Source organism: Conger conger, chromosome 11 (assembly GCF_963514075.1).
Source record: "Conger conger chromosome 11, fConCon1.1, whole genome shotgun sequence".
Lineage (NCBI taxonomy): Eukaryota > Metazoa > Chordata > Actinopteri > Anguilliformes > Congridae > Conger > Conger conger.
In genome coordinates, this window is record NC_083770.1 from 41,309,827 (window position 1) to 41,327,326 (window position 17,500).

At 51.5% G+C, this 17,500-nt stretch overlaps 2 protein-coding genes across 2 annotated transcripts in view; both read right to left on the bottom strand.

Moving 5' to 3' along the window:
- The window catches only part of LOC133140490 (phosphatidylinositol transfer protein beta isoform-like), a 14,898-nt gene extending 12,240 nt beyond the window's left edge, over window positions 1–2,658 (bottom strand). The window contains exon 1 of the mRNA XM_061260487.1: window positions 2,579–2,658. Coding sequence (XP_061116471.1) covers window positions 2,579–2,598 — 20 coding nt within the window. The 5' untranslated portion in view covers window positions 2,599–2,658. The remainder of the gene's footprint in view (window positions 1–2,578) is intronic.
- A 2,060-nt stretch (window positions 2,659–4,718) lies between these two features.
- LOC133139963 (tetratricopeptide repeat protein 28-like) overlaps window positions 4,719–17,500 on the bottom strand; it is a 259,700-nt gene continuing 246,918 nt past the window's right edge. The window contains 11 exon segments of the mRNA XM_061259454.1: window positions 4,719–6,382; window positions 6,759–6,866; window positions 9,003–9,129; window positions 11,212–11,288; window positions 12,006–12,051; window positions 12,053–12,150; window positions 12,153–12,237; window positions 14,525–14,556; window positions 14,559–14,648; window positions 16,226–16,473; window positions 17,148–17,500. The exon segment at window positions 17,148–17,500 is cut by the window's right edge and continues 147 nt beyond it. Of these exon segments, the coding sequence (XP_061115438.1) occupies window positions 4,788–6,382; window positions 6,759–6,866; window positions 9,003–9,129; window positions 11,212–11,288; window positions 12,006–12,051; window positions 12,053–12,150; window positions 12,153–12,237; window positions 14,525–14,556; window positions 14,559–14,648; window positions 16,226–16,473; window positions 17,148–17,500 (2,859 nt within the window). The 3' untranslated portion in view covers window positions 4,719–4,787.

Genomic DNA, 17,500 nt, shown 5'->3' on the forward strand with positions numbered 1-17,500 from the left:
ACCCAAGTCCCCGCAGCCCAACCTGAAACTGCAGCCCATCCCAGGTTCTCGTGCCCACTATTTCACATCATTTTTCCATTTCCTGCAGAAACAGAAACAGTTCTCTGTTTGTTTGGACAGGGGAAGCCCACCACCGTGGCACAACTGGAAGCACAGTCATCTAATCTATGACAAAAAGCCTGCTGCAACCATCAACAACACACTTTGTTGGGAGAGACAGACCCCAGAAAGACAGGAGAAAAGCATGACTAATGCTCACAAGGCCCAGCCCTGAACTACACATGTCCAAGTGAGACACCATCTCTAAAGGTTTTCAGTGCTAGGATTAATCCTTTCTATGGCACTTATTTATTAACCTTGTATTTATACAGGGTAGGTTGACCGAGCATGCATGCACTTTTGCAGCAACGCCCTGTTAATGCCCATCCAAGGAGCCTAGCCTGCATGTCTTAGGACTGTGGGAGGAAACCAGAGTACCTGGACAAAACCCACACAGACACGGGGCGAAATGCAAACTCACACAGAGAGGCCCGGAATACGAACTCTGGAGCTCAGAAATGGCGACGCTCAAAGCAAAAGGCCCGTAGCCATTTCAGACAGACAGGCAGACAGCCACTTACACACACGAACATAATCACTGGAGCACTTCCACATAAAGGCCCTGCCCCTCCCCACCCTGACTCACTGTCATCTCCCAGGTCAGAGGTTATGCGATCACATCTCCTGTAAATTTAATATCACACTGTAAGCCAACCAGCTATACCGGGCAAACTGCCACTCTGTTACCAAGGTGATGCATCTCGATCAGGCTATTAAAGAGAACGGATTGTGCTTGAGACACGGTGTACACTATCTTTTACAGCACGCAATTCTGATGATACTATTCACAGGATAGCCCGACAACTAACAAAACACAAAATTAACTTTGTTCCTGTATAGAATGAGAATTCGCACTGAAGCGTCTGTATACCTCTGTAACTTAAGCTGCAGTTTTTCATGAAGATGAATGCTTTCCAACTGAAATCAATAACACTTTTTATTGTCATTGCCACTTGCTTTCCATCTTGCATGAACACGTTCACACACGTCTGAGAATTCCGTCACCAGAAATCAATGTTGACCACCCCCACCCCCCACAGCAACCGGGGGACCTTATCTGAGCCCCACGGGGGTGCAAGAAACTGGTTCCATCACGTAACAGGTGTGCGTCGGTTTGAAACAAAAGCAGTACCAGCTCTGCCGTCAGAGCCAAGCCACTACCCTTTTTTTTTCCCAATTCAAAATCCACGAATGTTTTTTTTTTTTTTTCTTTAAACCTGCGAAGCAACAATGCTGATGCAAGGGACGGTTGTATCCTTTAGACCTTCCACTAATCATTTTAATGAACCGCTGGAGCAAAGGTCGGCCGGGAAAATATCCCACAACTGCGATTCTGCACAAAATCCTTTCACGTGCCTGAACAAGGGCTTCTCCACCTTACTTTTACTACCGAATAAACAGAAATCCACAGATCTCATTTCCTGCAACTAAATATGTCAACGTCCCGCACTGACTTCGCTACAATTTCTGAAAATACAAAGTGGAACTAAACATTACGTTAACATTACTTTGGGGGGGGAGAAACAACAACAACAAAAAAGCCCATAAACGGTAGCCGGGGTGATCACGTACAGTAGCTAGGTAAATATTAAATTTGTGGACAAACGAAGGGTGCAACCTCGTTCGCAAGCAAGCCATTTCAATATAGCTGTAATGAATTTCGCTATATTTAACTTAAACGACTTTATCAACAGGTAGGAAGCCAACGTTACCACACCTTGAAACATGATTTAGCAAGCTAGCTACCTGGCCAGCTACAGTTAAGTTAGCGACAGTTCGCCAGCTAAACAAATTGGGTGACTTAATGTTAACGAAACTGAACCAAATGAGTGACTAAAGAACATTAGCTTAGCTAATAGTTTTAGCAACTAAGACGTAACATACACAGAATGGAAAACCTTTTTTTAAACGTAGCTGGTTAAAATTAGTTTATGAACTAGGAAGCAAACTAATGAATCTTTACTTTGCATCGGAAGCTTTCCAGCAATGTCAGCTAGCTAGCTAACGTTAGCAAGTTAGCTTTTCATGGAAACTTGAAAGGAGTCTACCTAGTCTAACGTGCTCCCTAAGTCACAGATCCGTGAGACACTTTTAAGGTATTTAGCTAAAACTTCCCTACACGAGTAGATATCCGTGTAAATTAATGTCAATTTTACGTGCATGTCCGTAACTAATTTATGAGACTGGGTAATCTGATTAGCTTCAGCACCTGAGAAACTAATAGCAACTTCTGTACGAACTCCTCAAATGAATCGTTACTGCCTTCTTTACCGGGAAGTTTAGGCTGGAACCCAGAAGCCGGCAAATACACCCAACTATACCCAGACCCTTTTCATCGAAGAAGAAAAAAGTTCATATCATGCGGAAAAGTGTTTCAATAAGGAGAATTCAACGTGAGATTCAAATATATGTACATGACATCTAAAAATAAATAAAACTAACTGTTGAATGTTCAACAAGACGAAAATGTACTACTTACTATTCTTTGACGATCACCATCTTCACCTCAGCTGCTGCGGCTGCGCGCAAATGCTGACGTCATGCAAACTTATCAACAACTACCCCCGATCCGCCCCTCGCCACATATGATTGGCATAAACAGTGGAGGGAAATTATAAATCCCAGTTGCTCATTGGTAGACTGATTTGTCCGTCATGTATAGGGAAAAGAAACGTCAATTGTGCAGGTATTGCGCCATTCACCGATAGATTTGCGATGAAACGTCTTGTGACAGCCCTTGTCGAAACTGGTCAAACCCTACAGAAACCGATGATCGAAACAGTAACAGAAGTACAACAAAATGGTGAAAGAGTTGGTCTTAGATGTTGTCAGCAAGTTCACTTCTTACTGCCGCACGTTTATATTTAATTATTTGTAGAATGGTTGATTAATAAAGTTACATCGGGTATTCATTTAGACTCTTATTAAATGAAATGAAAACCGCCGGGCTGAGAAGACAAAAAACCGATTAACCTTTATCAGCATGCACTATAAAACGCCTGCAATCGAGAATATAATCAGTACAATAAAAAATGGAAGTACTTTTAATCAAGTAATTACTTGATTGATGTGTCTTTTAGGAGGCAACAATATTCATTCATTCATTCATTCATTCATTCATTCATTATCTTAACCCGCTTATCCTGAACAGGGTTGCAGGGGAGCTGGAGCCTATCCCAGCATACGCAAACACGGGGAGAACATGCAAACTCTACACAGAGAGGCCCCGGCCGACCAGGATTCGAACTCAGGACCTCCTTGCTCCCAAATCCATACATTCAAAAGCTCACGTTTATAAATGCAAGGTCTATGTTATACAGTCGTGTGCAAAAACCCCTGGTCAAAAAGCCTTGCAAACAATATCTAAGTGAACAGAAGTGAACCTGACCTCTAAATGGTACACTCTCAGAAATAAAGTGAGAGTGGAGGTACATTTTTGTACATTTTTGAAGGATGAAATTTCCCAAAGAAAAAAAACATTCCCAAAGAAATTACCCTGAAGGTACAGTAATGTTCGCTTTGGGTACAAATGAGTGCATTTTCCTAGCAAGAAAAGGTACAAATTAGTTTTATATTGCTGGTTTGGGCTACACTTTTCTGCACCTATATGGTGATGAGCATTTGTACCTTTTTAGGCACTTTTCATACCTTCATTTCTGAGAGGGCACAATGTTAAACATTACATAGATCTTCAAATTTTGTGCATGATGGGATAGAAATTCTGACGAAGATTAAATAAGCCATAAGTTCTGGGAGCCATGTTTTTATTATCACACATTTGTTTCAGTGATATCAGATTTTTTAGCGGATTAAAACCTGTAAAAAAAATCGAAAAGTAGAAACATTTGCAAGAGAGCAAACATGATTTTTATTTAAACCATTTTACTGATAAATGACGAAGAGATGTGTCTTTTTTTCCATGTATTTTCAAAAATTGTGTACTAAAAAGTCAGACATGGTACTTAACACTGAATAGCAAGAGAATCCATCCATGCTTTAATATCCACACTCAGTTCACAAAGAAATCGGCCAAAATGCCTTTTTTGTCAATTCAATAAAAATATGAAATCTTTTTTTGACCTTTTCCATTGTTTTTTTTGTTGCCTTTTTTAATAATATAAAAAACGTTTAATACTGATTGCAAAACACTGGATTTAATTTACAAAACATAATAACAATAATAATAATAATAATAATAATAATAATAATAATAATAATAATAAAAATAATAATAGCAATAATAATACAAATAAGAATAAAATAAAAATAAAAATAAACAGACAGGTCCATTGTCTTGGCTCACTCAAACAGCACTGTTTTTTTTTTGTTGAGGAAACTGTGTTTGGTGTTTAAGTCTTTGTAGCACCCAGATCATCCAGCTGTAAGAGTCATTGTCTCATCAGCTCTACAGTGTCACTGGAGGGGAGGGGGTGTATGGGTGCGAGAGGGGGCAGGTGCCCCTCTCTAGGCTGTCCACAGCATCAGGAACTCAAGTCTTAATTTCACTCTCAGTAATTGCAGAACTGCACAGCGTCTCCAGGGAAACGGACCTGCCAACAGAGGAGGGGCCTCCACAAAAGTGGGAGGGGCCTCTAGAAAAGTCTCATCTTTTTTGAGGGGGGGAGGATGCAGCCAAAAACTGACGAAGTGTTCAGAGGGAGGAAGAGGAGCGTCTGAAAGCGACTGTCTCAGCATTTGGAGGAGGGGAAGAACCTTCCGGGAGAGGGGAACTTGTAGCCGTTCCCGGCGGGAAGGCGGATGGCGCGGGCCCCGGGGCTGCTGCTGGTGGAGGCGGTGGGGGAGGGGGTGGGCTGGGGTCGGGGGTGCGGGTGGTGGCCGTTGGGGGGGTTCTGGGGGGGCTCCAGGCTGGCCGGCGGGGGCTTGCCGTGCCGGGGGGAGAGGTTGAGCAGGCTGAGCACGTCCCTGCGGGCGGGGCGGGGCAGGGCCCGGAGGGGCCCGGACTGGGCCGGGTGGTGGGCCCCGGAGCCGGTCCAGAAGGTCTTCAGGTTGTGGACGGCCTGCACCTTGTCGTCGATGGCGGCCCGTTTCAGCCGGTCCAGGCCGGGTGGGGTGGGGGCGTCAGCCGAGCCCGTGGAGGAGTAGGACAGGGCCGGGGAGGGGGGGGCACTGCCCCCAGAGCTGGGGGAGACGTTGCTCGGCGACCGGGAGATGTGGCCGCTATAGGGCGAGCTGGGATATTTGAGTCTGCTGACCTGGGCGTGGTCGTCACCCAGAGTGGGGGTGGGGGAAGGCTGGCCCCCTCCCTCTTTTAGGGAGGTGTCGGAGGTGGTGGGGCTGTTGTAGCCCGAGCTGATCTTCTGCAGGGAGGAGGTGCGTGACGGCGGTTTGGGCGGGGGCGGAGTTTGGAGCGGGGAGGGCGTGGCTCTGAGGCTTGCGCTGCTGTTGGGTCGGCTGAACGCACTCGTCTCCGAGGAGCGGAAGGCAGAGCCTCCCGCGGGCACGGTCGTCGCCGTGGGTGATGACGCCCCACCCCCCGTTGGCATAGCGCCGTTGGCTGCACCCCTCTGCAGGCTCTGGACCGCGCGCAGGTGTGTCTGCGTCTCTTCCAGAATCTTCCGCGCCAGCTCCTGGGGGTCCATCTTGTCCTCCTGTGATTTGATGGTGCTGTCCGTCTCGGTGCTGGAGTGATCCGATTCGCCCGCGTCCGAGGCGTTGACCTTCCCCACGACCTTCTGGAAGGGAGAGTTTGGCCCAGGAGCGAGACTGGCCTTCACCGGGGAGGTGGGCGTGCTTACACTCCCCCGACTCGACACCGACGCCACGTAACCACGCCCCTTCCTCCCGCAGGTCCCGCCCCCCCCTCGGGCCTGCTGGTGTCGCCGGGCGTGTCCCGGGGGGAGGGGCAGCGAGTCGCACTGGTTCCCGATTGGCTCACTGCTGATGATGGAGAATCCTTCGTACTCCTCGTCTTCCTCTCTCCTGGCTCCGCCCCCTGCCCCGCCTCCGTGCGGGGAGCCCCGCCCCCGGGCCACGCCCAGCTGCCTGCGGGAGGCGGAGCAGAGCGGCCCCGCCCCGCCCCTCTGCCGCTGGGCCAGGAAGTAGTCGCAGCCGCTCTCGGACTTGGAGGCGAAGCTCATGGTGGAGGCGACGGAGCTCAGGCTGTACACGGAGATGGAGTCGGACGCCAGGGCGTCGCACGGCGGGGAGAAGGGCGGGGCCGCGTAGCCCAGCGGCAACGCGTTCGACGCGGACTGGGCGGACGCCAGCGACTCCAGGGAGGAGGAGCTATCCAGGCTGCGGCGTTTAGGCAGCTCCGTGGAGTCTGGAGAGGGAGGCCATGTCATGAGAGGACGCAGCAAAAACTCACAAAACAATCACGGAAATAAGATCTTAACATCTTCTTATGAGAGTAAAAGACTGACCTGTTTTTTTTGGTTATAGTGAATACAGTACAGTTAAGTATGTTTGTAGTGTGCTGTTGCTTTAAATTCATATACAGATTCAGAAAACTTTATTTATCCCTGAGGGGGGAAAGCGTGTTTGTAGTGTGCTGTTGCTATAAAAGCACGTTAAGAATGTTCGTAGCACGTTTGTAGTATGCTCATAGTGTATGTATAGTGTGTTTAAGGCATGTTTATAGAGTGTTTGTAGCATGTTTAGAGCATGTTTATAGCGTGTTTGTAGCGTGTGGTCTTTACCAAAGAGTGCCAGCAGAGACTGCAGGGCAAAGTGCATGGTCCGGCGGCTGGCCTGCTTCCCCGTCTTCAACACCACCTCCTCCTGGCCCACCTCACACAGGTCGAACCCTGAGCCAATCACAGCACAGCTATAACCCTCAACACCAATCACAGCACAGCTATAACCCTCAACACCACCTCCTCCTGCCCCACCTCACACAGGTCGAACCCTGAGCCAATCACAGCACAGCTATAACCCTCAACACCACCTCCTCCTGCCCCACCTCACACAGGTCGAACCCTGAGCCAATCACAGCACAGCTATAACCCTCAACACCACCTCCTCCTGCCCCACCTCACACAGGTCGAACCCTGAGCCAATCACAGCACAGCTATAACCCTCAACACCAATCACAGCACAGCTATAACCCTCAACACCACCTCCTCCTGCCCCACCTCACACAGGTCGAACCCTGAGCCAATCACAGCACAGCTATAACCCTCAACACCAATCACAGCACAGCTATAACCCTCAACACCACCTCCTCCTGCCCCACCTCACACAGGTCGAACCCTGAGCCAATCACAGCACAGCTATAACCCTCAACACCAATCAAAGCACAGCTATAACCCTCAACACCAATCACAGCACAGCTATAACCCTCAACACCACCTCCTCCTGCCCCACCTCACACAGGTCGAACCCTGAGCCAATCACAGCACAGCTACAACCCTCAACACCAATCACAGCACAGCTATAACCCTCAACACCACCTCCTCCTGCCCCACCTCACACAGGTCGAACCCTGAGCCAATCACAGCACAGCTATAACCCTCAACACCAATCACAGCACAGCTATAACCCTCAACACCACCTCCTCCTGCCCCACCTCACACAGGTCGAACCCTGAGCCAATCACAGCACAGCTATAACCCTCAACACCAATCACAGCACAGCTATAACCCTCAACACCACCTCCTCCTGCCCCACCTCACACAGGTCGAACCCTGAGCCAATCACAGCACAGCTATAAGCCTCAACACCAATCACAGCACAGCTATAACCCTCAACACCACCTCCTCCTGCCCCACCTCACACAGGTCGAACCCTAAGCCAATCACAGCACAGCTATAACCCTCAACACCAATCAAAGCACAGCTATAACCCTCAACACCAATCACAGCACAGCTATAACCCTCAACACCACCTCCTCCTGCCCCACCTCACACAGGTCGAACCCTAAGCCAATCACAGCACAGCTATAACCCTCAACACCAATCAAAGCACAGCTATAACCCTCAACACCAATCACAGCACAGCTATAACCCTCAACACCACCTCCTCCTGCCCCACCTCACACAGGTCGAACCCTGAGCCAATCACAGCACAGCTACAACCCTCAACACCAATCACAGCACAGCTATAACCCTCAACACCAATCACAGCACAGCTATAACCCTCATCACCAATCACAGCCAATCAGAGCACACACACACACACACAGATATAACCCTGAACACCAATCACAACACAACACTCACACAGGTTCAGCCCTGAGCTAATCACAGCACAGCTATAATAAACCTGAACACCAATCACAGCACAGCTATCACCCTGAGCACCAATCACAGCACAGACATACTAAAGCAGTATAACACATGCAGAGCATCACAGATTCTGGAAGATTCTAGTCAAATGCAAATGAGTGCCTGTTGGAGCCAGTGCAGATTAATACTGAGCAGAACTAACCTTGCTGTCTGTTTGTTTCTCAATATGTGGCAAGACCACATTAGATATTTTGCGCAGGAATACAAGAACACCCTGCTGAACAAAATAGGATTTGAAACAGCTGGTAGCTGGTTGACCACTTCAGACCAGTTCCCGGTTTGACATGGTTTGAAACATGGACAAGTTACCAGCACTTGCTGTTTGACCAGCTCATACCCAGCTAGACCAGCTTTATGACCAGCTTGACCAGGTAAATGTTCAAGCAGGTCAAGCTGGCATTTCTGGATTCAACTGTCTTTCATCACCCTACTAATAATGAAGCTAAAATGGCCTGCAGTGAGAATGAGTGGGCTAGTGGGATAATTAAGAGAAGAAGCCAGGAACACAGAAACAGATCTACGGTTCCAGGAGTGGGGTTCCCCAGCCCTGTGATTAGATTATGTCCTGGGATATGATTCAGTGGGTAGTATTAGGGTATGGTTACTGGGGTTTTGGGGCAGTAATGGGGTGGGGGGCCAGTTTTGGGGTACACTCACCCAGCGCAGCCAGGAACTCATGGCAGCCGGGCTGTCTCCAGAGCTGCACGCTGATGCACACCTGGATGGGGCTCAGCGAGAAATCCTCCTTCTCACCTGTCTGCAGCTGCACCAACACCTGGTGGAGCTGGGGAGAGGAGGGAGAGAGAGGGAGAGGGGGGAGAGAGAGGGGGAGAGGAGGGAAAGGGGGTAGAGAGGGGGGAGAGGAGGGAGAGAGGGGTAGAGGGGGGGGAGAGGGAGGGGGGAGAGAGAGACGGGTAGGGAGAGGGGGGAAGGGGGGGGAGAGAGGGAGAGGGGTAGAGAGAGAGGGGGGGAGAGGTATAGAGGGGGGAGAGGGAGAGAGGGGGGAGAGAGAACAGTTCACAGGCTTGTTTTAGGATTAGCTCCTGGGACTGAACCTCCATGGTGAACCTGAGGTCTTTTTTTTATATATCCAGTGATGACTGTGGAGAATTTCCACCCCTACGCCACTCTGAAAAGGACCGCTTCTCTCCTCCTGTCACCCTGGATTTAAGACCCATGAGAACACGGCAGCAGTGGCCGACTCTGCATCTGCGTGGATTAAAATGGCTGCCGTTGGAAAAAGGGCTTGGGTTCTGAAAAAACGATCGACTGGTCGACTGAATCTCTCCCCCAGAACTGCGGTTCCCAAACCTTCTGATCTCGCTGTAAAGGTGCTGTAAATACAGCGTCTTAAGGTCATTCATGACCCAACTCTGCCCCTCACAACAGCCTGCTGAACCTCAGTTTGGGGACAGAAACATTAGCCATCGCCAAGCTACGCACACTGAATATCCTTTAGTTTTAATTTACAAACTGAGAGACTGAATGAAATGAGCTTGAGCATTTTGTGTGATGAGTGGTTTGGAGGAGAGAGGAAGAGAGGGGATTGGAGGAGAGGAGAAGGCAGGGAGTCCTGAGGGAAGGAGAGACTTACCAATCCCACCATGTTTTTAACAGCCTTCAGAGGGCGGGTGAGAGGGAGAGAGAGACCGGTTTTAGAGCCGTGCATACACACCCACTGCCATTAGCAACCAGGCAACAGAGAGACAACAGTACACATCTCAGAGAACAACACACACACACACTGACACACATAGACACAGTGCACACACTTACACAGACACACAGACACATACTGACACACACACACACACACACAGTAGTGCACACACAGACAGCACACAAGTCCACACATATACAATATACTCAAGAGTAATGTAATACACAGGGCAATACTATGAAGCACAGTTCACTTCGCATTGGGGGATCTGAATGAATGATATTTGTTTTGTCTTGTTACTTAAGACTAAAGAAGAGTTAAGGTATTTCAGATACATACTCCCGCCAGGTCTGTGATCGACACAACATGTACTCTCTAAGAACATAGGACTCTAGGAAATAAGTTCTGATTGGATGACAGGTCTGTGAGTCGGGTAGTGTGTGGGGGCGGTCCTGTATCTAAACCGCGATTATGGAGATCTGTCACGGTGCTTTGCGCAGCATGGCGTATCTGGCGGTACAATGAGTACGTTCGGCTCTCAGCCTCGGAGGTCTCCTAAGCACACGCTAACAAAGGGGCGGAGCTTAACTTACATAAGCCGGCGTGAACTTTCACCTGCTTCTTTGTGGGTAAACCTGATTGTGGAGGTGAGTTCTGTCAGATCCACATTCACGGCACAGGGACCCAAACAGAGAGGATCATGGGACGCTGCAGTGAGGCCTACACTTTGTGGTAAGCCTGAGTTTCAACACTCACAGTGCAGATTCTACAGATACTCAACTCTATATCATTTCTTCCACCCTCTCTGCCTCTTAGCTACAGGATGTTCCAATACAATTTTACAGTACTGAATACCCACAACCACTGAATTTTGCCAGTTGGAGCTCCTTATGAATATTCATAACATGCCATCAAGCAGGAATGTTTCCCTGCTGGCTTGGGTGTTTAAGGTGTGAGGACACAAGTAAACATGTGATTAGAATGTTCTTAATTGAACATTCTAATGCTGATGTCACAATCACTGCTGGTGACTGAAAGAGTTCTAGAACCCTGACTCAGAATAAAGTTTTTTTTTTTTTAAACCCTACTCTTCAAAGGGCTAAAGTAGATCCACAGTGTGTCGGTGGCTAAGGCCCAGCCCATTGACACAGCGTTGTTATAACATTGCTGCGGCGTTCACAGGTGAGGTTGTGTACCAGTACCTACCCTGTTGATGAGCTGCTCTCCAGTCTCAGAGGCAGTGAGGAGTTTACACAGGGCCTGCAGGGCTGGGGGGGGCAGACCTGAGGTGGAGGAGAGGACAGAGGGGTGGGGTCACATCAAACACAAGCACCAGAAAACAACACAAGCACACTCCCCACTAACAAACATTATCTCATCTGACAGATTCAGGTGATACAAATATCCATATTACATGTGGGCGGGGAGAGAGAAACAGAGACATTCAGTGCAGTTTACTGCATAACTTCACGAAGTAAAACCCAAAACTGGAGCACTGGACTGAAGTAAAAAGAGCTGTTCCGGGTTTTACTCAGTAAAAGTAAAACCACCCCCCCCCGGTCTCACTCTCATTCCTTTTTTTAAAATGCACTCAAAGTAATAACAATTGTTTGCGCGATCTGTACTGTAGCGTATGGTTCAGCGTATGGTATCAGTCGGGCTGGCCCCACAATCCGTAGGAAAGGTTAAAAACCGCCATTTCAATCCGGAGTGGTTCCAGAGATCTCCCGTTGGGATGTGGTCGGTGAGACTACCTCAGTCAAATCCTTTGAAACGACTAATTTTCACATTTCAGGTGAGTGACATGCGGCCCTTTAGTAAATTTCACCACAGAAAGTATGTTTAGGAACATCAGCTATCAGAGTAGTAGTTAGCCAGCTCAAGTGATCCTGCTTTGTGAGATAGCCTCCAGGATGTGAGGCTAGATTTGTAAATTCCCCATTCAGTCTGGGCCCTGACCCCCCCCTGCCCGCCAACTGGACCCCCCCGGGCCCCCGTACCGAGCAGGGACTGGAGCGTGGCGCTGCACTGCTGTAGCCGGTCCCCCCGGGTCGGCCGTGGGGAAGAACACCGCGGCGGGGAGGCCCGTTCCCGCCGAGTCCAGCCGGAACCCCACCGCCGTCAGCAGGGCCTGCCAGCCCGGCACCCCCCCACCTTATTCTCCACACTCTGCTGGGACGTGTACATGGAGTTACGCTGCCCACTCTGGATCCTCTGCAGGGACTTCTCCACCTGGGGAGGGAGAGAGAGAGAGGGGGAGAGAGAGAGGGGGGAGAGAGAGAGAGAGAAAGGAGGGGAGAGAGAGGGAGGGGGAGAGAGAGAGAGAGGGAGAGAGAGATAGGGAGAGGGGGGAGAGAGAGAGAGAGAGAGGGAGAGGGGGGGAGAGAGAGAGAGAGGGGGAGAGAGAGAGAGAAAGGAGGGGAGAGAGAGGGAGGGGGAGAGAGAGAGAGAGAGGAGGGAGAGAGAGGGAGGGGGAGAGAGAGAGGAGAGGGGGGAGAGAGAGAGGGAGGGAGGGGAGAGAGAGGCATTTATATATCTTTTTTGGGTTTGTTTTATTGAGAACACCTCTGTGTGTACAGGTGCTGCAGCAACACACAGAAATCAACCTGTGGCCCAGAAGAGTGGCCCAGGTGTGTGTGGCCCAGGTGTGTGACCCAGGTGTGTGGCCCAGGTGTGTGTGGCCCAGAAGAGTGGCCCAGGTGTGTGACCCAGGTGTGTGGCCCAGGTGTGTGGCCCAGGTGTGTGACCCAGGTGTGTGGCCCAGGTGTGTGTGGCCCAGGTGTGTGACCCAGGTGTGTGTGGCCCAGGTGTGTGTGGCCCAGGTGTGTGTGGCCCAGAAGAGTGGCCCAGGTGTGTGTGGCCCAGGTGTGTGTGGCCCAGAAGAGTGGCCCAGGTGTGTGTGGCCCAGGTGTGTGTGGCCCAGGTGTGTGTGGCCCAGGTGTGTGTGGCCCAGAAGAGTGGCCCAGGTGTGTGGCTCAGGTGTGTGGCCCAGGTGTGTGTGGCCCAGGTGTGTGTGGCCCAGGTGTGTGTGGCCCAGAAGAGTGGCCCAGGTGTGTGGCTCAGGTGTGTGGCCCAGGTGTGTGTGGCCCAGGTGTGTGACCCAGGTGTGTGGCCCAGGTGTGTGTGGCCCAGGTGTGTGACCCAGGTGTGTGTGGCCCAGGTGTGTGTGGCCCAGGTGTGTGTGGCCCAGAAGAGTGGCCCAGGTGTGTGTGGCCCAGGTGTGTGTGGCCCAGGTGTGTGTGGCCCAGGTGTGTGTGGCCCAGAAGAGTGGCCCAGGTGTGTGTGGCCCAGGTGTGTGGCCCAGAAGAGTGGCCCAGGTGTGTGGCCCAGGTGTGTGACCCAGGTGTGTGTGGCCCAGGTGTGTGGCCCAGGTGTGTGTGGCCCAGAAGAGTGGCCCAGGTGTGTGTGGCCCAGGTGTGTGTGGCCCAGGTGTGTGTGGCCCAGGTGTGTGTGGCCCAGGTGTGTGTGGCCCAGAAGAGTGGCCCAGGTGTGTGGCTCAGGTGTGTGGCCCAGGTGTGTGTGGCCCAGGTGTGTGACCCAGGTGTGTGGCCCAGGTGTGTGTGGCCCAGGTGTGTGTGGCCCAGGTGTGTGTGGCCCAGATGTGTGACCCAGGTGCGTGGCCCAGGTGTGTGACCCAGGTGTGTGTGGCCCAGGTGTGTGTGTGGCCCAGAAGAGTGGCCCAGGTGTGTGAGGCCCAGGTGTGTGTGGCCCAGGTGTGTGTGGCCCAGGTGTGTGGCCCAGAAGAGTGGCCCAGGTGTGTGGCTCAGGTGTGTGGCCCAGGTGTGTGTGGCCCAGGTGTGTGTGGCCCAGGTGTGTGGCTCAGGTGTGTGGCCCAGGTGTGTGTGGCCCAGGTGTGTGACCCAGGTGTGTGGCCCAGGTGTGTGTGGCCCAGGTGTGTGTGGCCCAGGTGTGTGTGGCCCAGATGTGTGACCCAGGTGCGTGGCCCAGGTGTGTGACCCAGGTGTGTGTGGCCCAGGTGTGTGTGTGGCCCAGAAGAGTGGCCCAGGTGTGTGAGGCCCAGGTGTGTGTGGCCCAGGTGTGTGTGGCCCAGGTGTGTGGCCCAGAAGAGTGGCCCAGGTGTGTGGCTCAGGTGTGTGGCCCAGGTGTGTGTGGCCCAGGTGTGTGTGGCCCAGGTGTGTGAGGCCCAGGTGTGTGTGGCCCAGGTGTGTGTGGCCCAGGTGTGTGTGGCCCAGGTGTGTGGCTCAGGTGTATGGCCCAGGTGTGTGTGGCCCAGGTGTGTGTGGCCCAGGTGTGTGGCCCAGAAGAGTGGCCCAGGTGTGTGTGGCCCAGGTGTGTGTGGCCCAGGTGTGTGGCCCAGAAGAGTGGCCCAGGTGTGTGTGACCCAGGTGTGTGGCCCAGGTGTGTGTGGCCCAGGTGTGTGGCCCAGAAGAGTGGCCCAGGTGTGTGGCTCAGGTGTGTGGCCCAGGTGTGTGGCCCAGGTGTGTGTGGCCCAGGTGTGTGTGGCCCAGAAGAGTGGCCCAGGTGTGTGTGGCCCAGATGCGTGACCTTTGACCCTCACCAGGTGTAGCAGGACCCTCAGTGCGTCCCGAGCCTCTCCGGGTACTGCAGAATCTCCGCAAGCGCCTGGCCAATCAGAGACGAGGGGCTGTTCAGCTTCACATCACTGCCAATCAGCATGAAGCCTGCCGAGGGAGGACACGCCCACGGAGAGAGAGAGGGACAGAGGAGGGAGAGAGAGTTTTGTTAACATACTATATTCAGATATACTATTATTGTGACCTTATGTTGCCCTTTTTTGTGTTTTTGGTTTGTTTGTTGTTCATATCATAAGCTTTGGCAATATAAGTGTACTCATTTGTCATGGCAATAAAACATTTTGAATTGCATTGCATTGAGAGAGCAAAGAGAGACAGACAAAGAAAGAGAGAGACAGACAGAAAGAGAGGAAGAGCAGGGAGAGACAGACAGACAGAGAAGGAGAGAGGCAGTCACAGATTCTCAACTGACAGTGTCCTACACGTGGGATGGGTGGGTGGTTATAGTCACATTCATTTGGGTGCAGTCAGGACACAACACAATAAGGGGAATGTGGTTATACTGGCAGACATTTCCCATAGCAAACACATCTTAAGTAATACAGTACAGGTGACCTTTCTGATCCGCGAGCAAGAGGAGTAGAACGGAAGAACTGACAAGTGAGCTGACCAACGGGAGCAGAGTATGAAGGTGGGGGGTGGGAGGAGAGCACAAAGTTGACCAATGGGAGAGAAACCGGGTGGGGAGAGCATGGTGTGTGTGTGTATGTGTGTGTACAGACCTGCCCAGTTGATGGGGTGTGAGCAGTATGCCTTGCTCTGCATGATGTGTGTGTGTGTATAAGTGCATGTGTGTGTGTGTGTGTGCGCGTGTATATATATGTGTGTATATAAGAGTGTATGAGTGTGAGTGTGTATGTATATTAGAGTGTGTGAGTGTGAGTGTGTATGTATATAAGAGTGTGTGAGTGTGTATGTATATAAGAGTGTGTGTGTATGTGTGTGTGTGTATGAGTGTGAGTGTGTGTGTGTGTAAGTGAGTGTGTGTATGAGTGTGTATGTGTGTATGTGTGAGTGTGTGTGTATGAGTGTGTGTGTGTGTGTGTATAAGAGTGTGTGTGTGAGTCTGTATGTATGAGTGTGTGAGTGTGAGTCTGTATGTATGAGTGTGTGTGTGTGAGTCTGTATGTATGAGTGTGTGTTTGTGTGTGTGAGTGTATATGTGTGTGTGTGTGAGTGCGTGTGTGAGTCTGTGTGTATGAGTGTGTGTGTGTGTGTGTGTGTGTGTGTACAGACCTGCCCAGTTGGCGGGGTGAGAGAGCTCTGTGTGTGTGTGTGTGTGTGTGTGAGTCTGTATGTATGAGTGTGTGTGTGTGTGTGTGTGTGTGTGTACAGACCTGCCCAGTTGGCGGGGTGAGAGAGCTCTGTGTGTGTGTGTGTGTGAGTCTGTATGTATGAGTGTGTGTGTGTGTGTGTGTGTGTGTGTCTGTGTATGTGTGTGTGTGTGTGTGTGTGTGTGTGTGTGTGTGTATGAGTGTGTGAGTCTGTATGTATGAGTGTGTGAGTGTGTGTACAGACCTGCCCAGTTGGCGGGGTGAGAGAGCTCGGTGTGTATGTGTGTGAGTGTGTGAGTGTGTGAGTGCGTACAGACCTGCCCAGTTGGCGGGGTGAGAGAGCTCGGTGTGTGTGTGTGTGAGTGTGTGAGTGTGTGAGTGCGTACAGACCTGCCCAGTTGGCGGGGTGAGAGAGCTCGGTGCTGCTCTGTACGCTCCTCATGGCCTCGGTGAGGGCGGAGCTGGCCTTGGTGCCGCAGCGCAGGGCGCTGTAGAAGGCGTGGAGGAACACCTTGGAGGCCGAGACGGGAACAGGCCACAGAGACACCAGCACACACTGCGCCCCGGCCGCCAGGAACGCCCGCGTCAGACCCACCATCCCGTCCGCCGTCACCTTACTGCTCGACTCCTGGTACGAGCTGCACGGGGGGACGTAGCCCGTTAGCTAACGTGCCTCTTTAGCACGGGGCTAAATTACTTCATTAGCATGTGGCTATCATACCTCATTATCATGTGGCTAAAGTACGTAATTAGCATGTGGCTAATATACCTTATTAGCTTGCAGCTAGCATACCACATTAGTATATGAGTAACGTACCTCTTTGCATGTGGCTGAAGTACGCCATTAACATGCGGCTAATATACATTATTAGCTTGCACCTAGCATATATCATTAGTATGTGGTTAACATACGTCATTAGCATGCAGCAAATGTACATCATTTGCATGTGCCTAACATACCTCATTAGTATGTGTGTAACATACATCATTAGCATGTGGCTAGCGTACGCCATTAGCATTTGGCTAGCATACCACATTAGCATGCGGCTAGCATACCTCATTAGCATGCGGCTAACATACCACATTAGCATGTGGCTAACATATCCACCCCTTAGCTTATTAGCAACTTACACGCCTCCTTTAAACACACAGCAATCATTCAGCGGCACACAAACACCGTGAAAATGTTGCATTAGCCAAGTAAGCACATATAGCGGATCCAAACAAACAGCGTACTCGCATACTGAGTCACGGACAAGCTCCATGAAGCCGACGCGTTCACTCCATTACCCGCCAAGCCCCGCGCACTCACCCCAGCACCACCAGTTTGACCGGCAGGCGCAGGTCGAGGATGTCAGCGGCGGTCAGGAGGAACTCCTGCAGGGGGGGGCTGTCGCAGAGGCTCTCCGCGTCGCTCCCCTCGTCCTGCCCCCCCCTCACGCTCTCCGGGATGGTGTAGGCCTTCCTCCCCCCTCCTCCTCCTCCTCCTCCGCCGGCCCCTCCCCCGGGCCCCGCCCCCCCGTCCTGATTGGGCGAGAGCACGAGGGCGGCGAGCTTCCAGGAGATGTGCGTGGCGAAGTGGGCGCACTCGGCCTGCGTGAGCGCGCTCGTCACGCGCTCCTTGGTGGCGTTCGGCCCCGCCAGCGGCTGGCAGCCCAGCAGCTC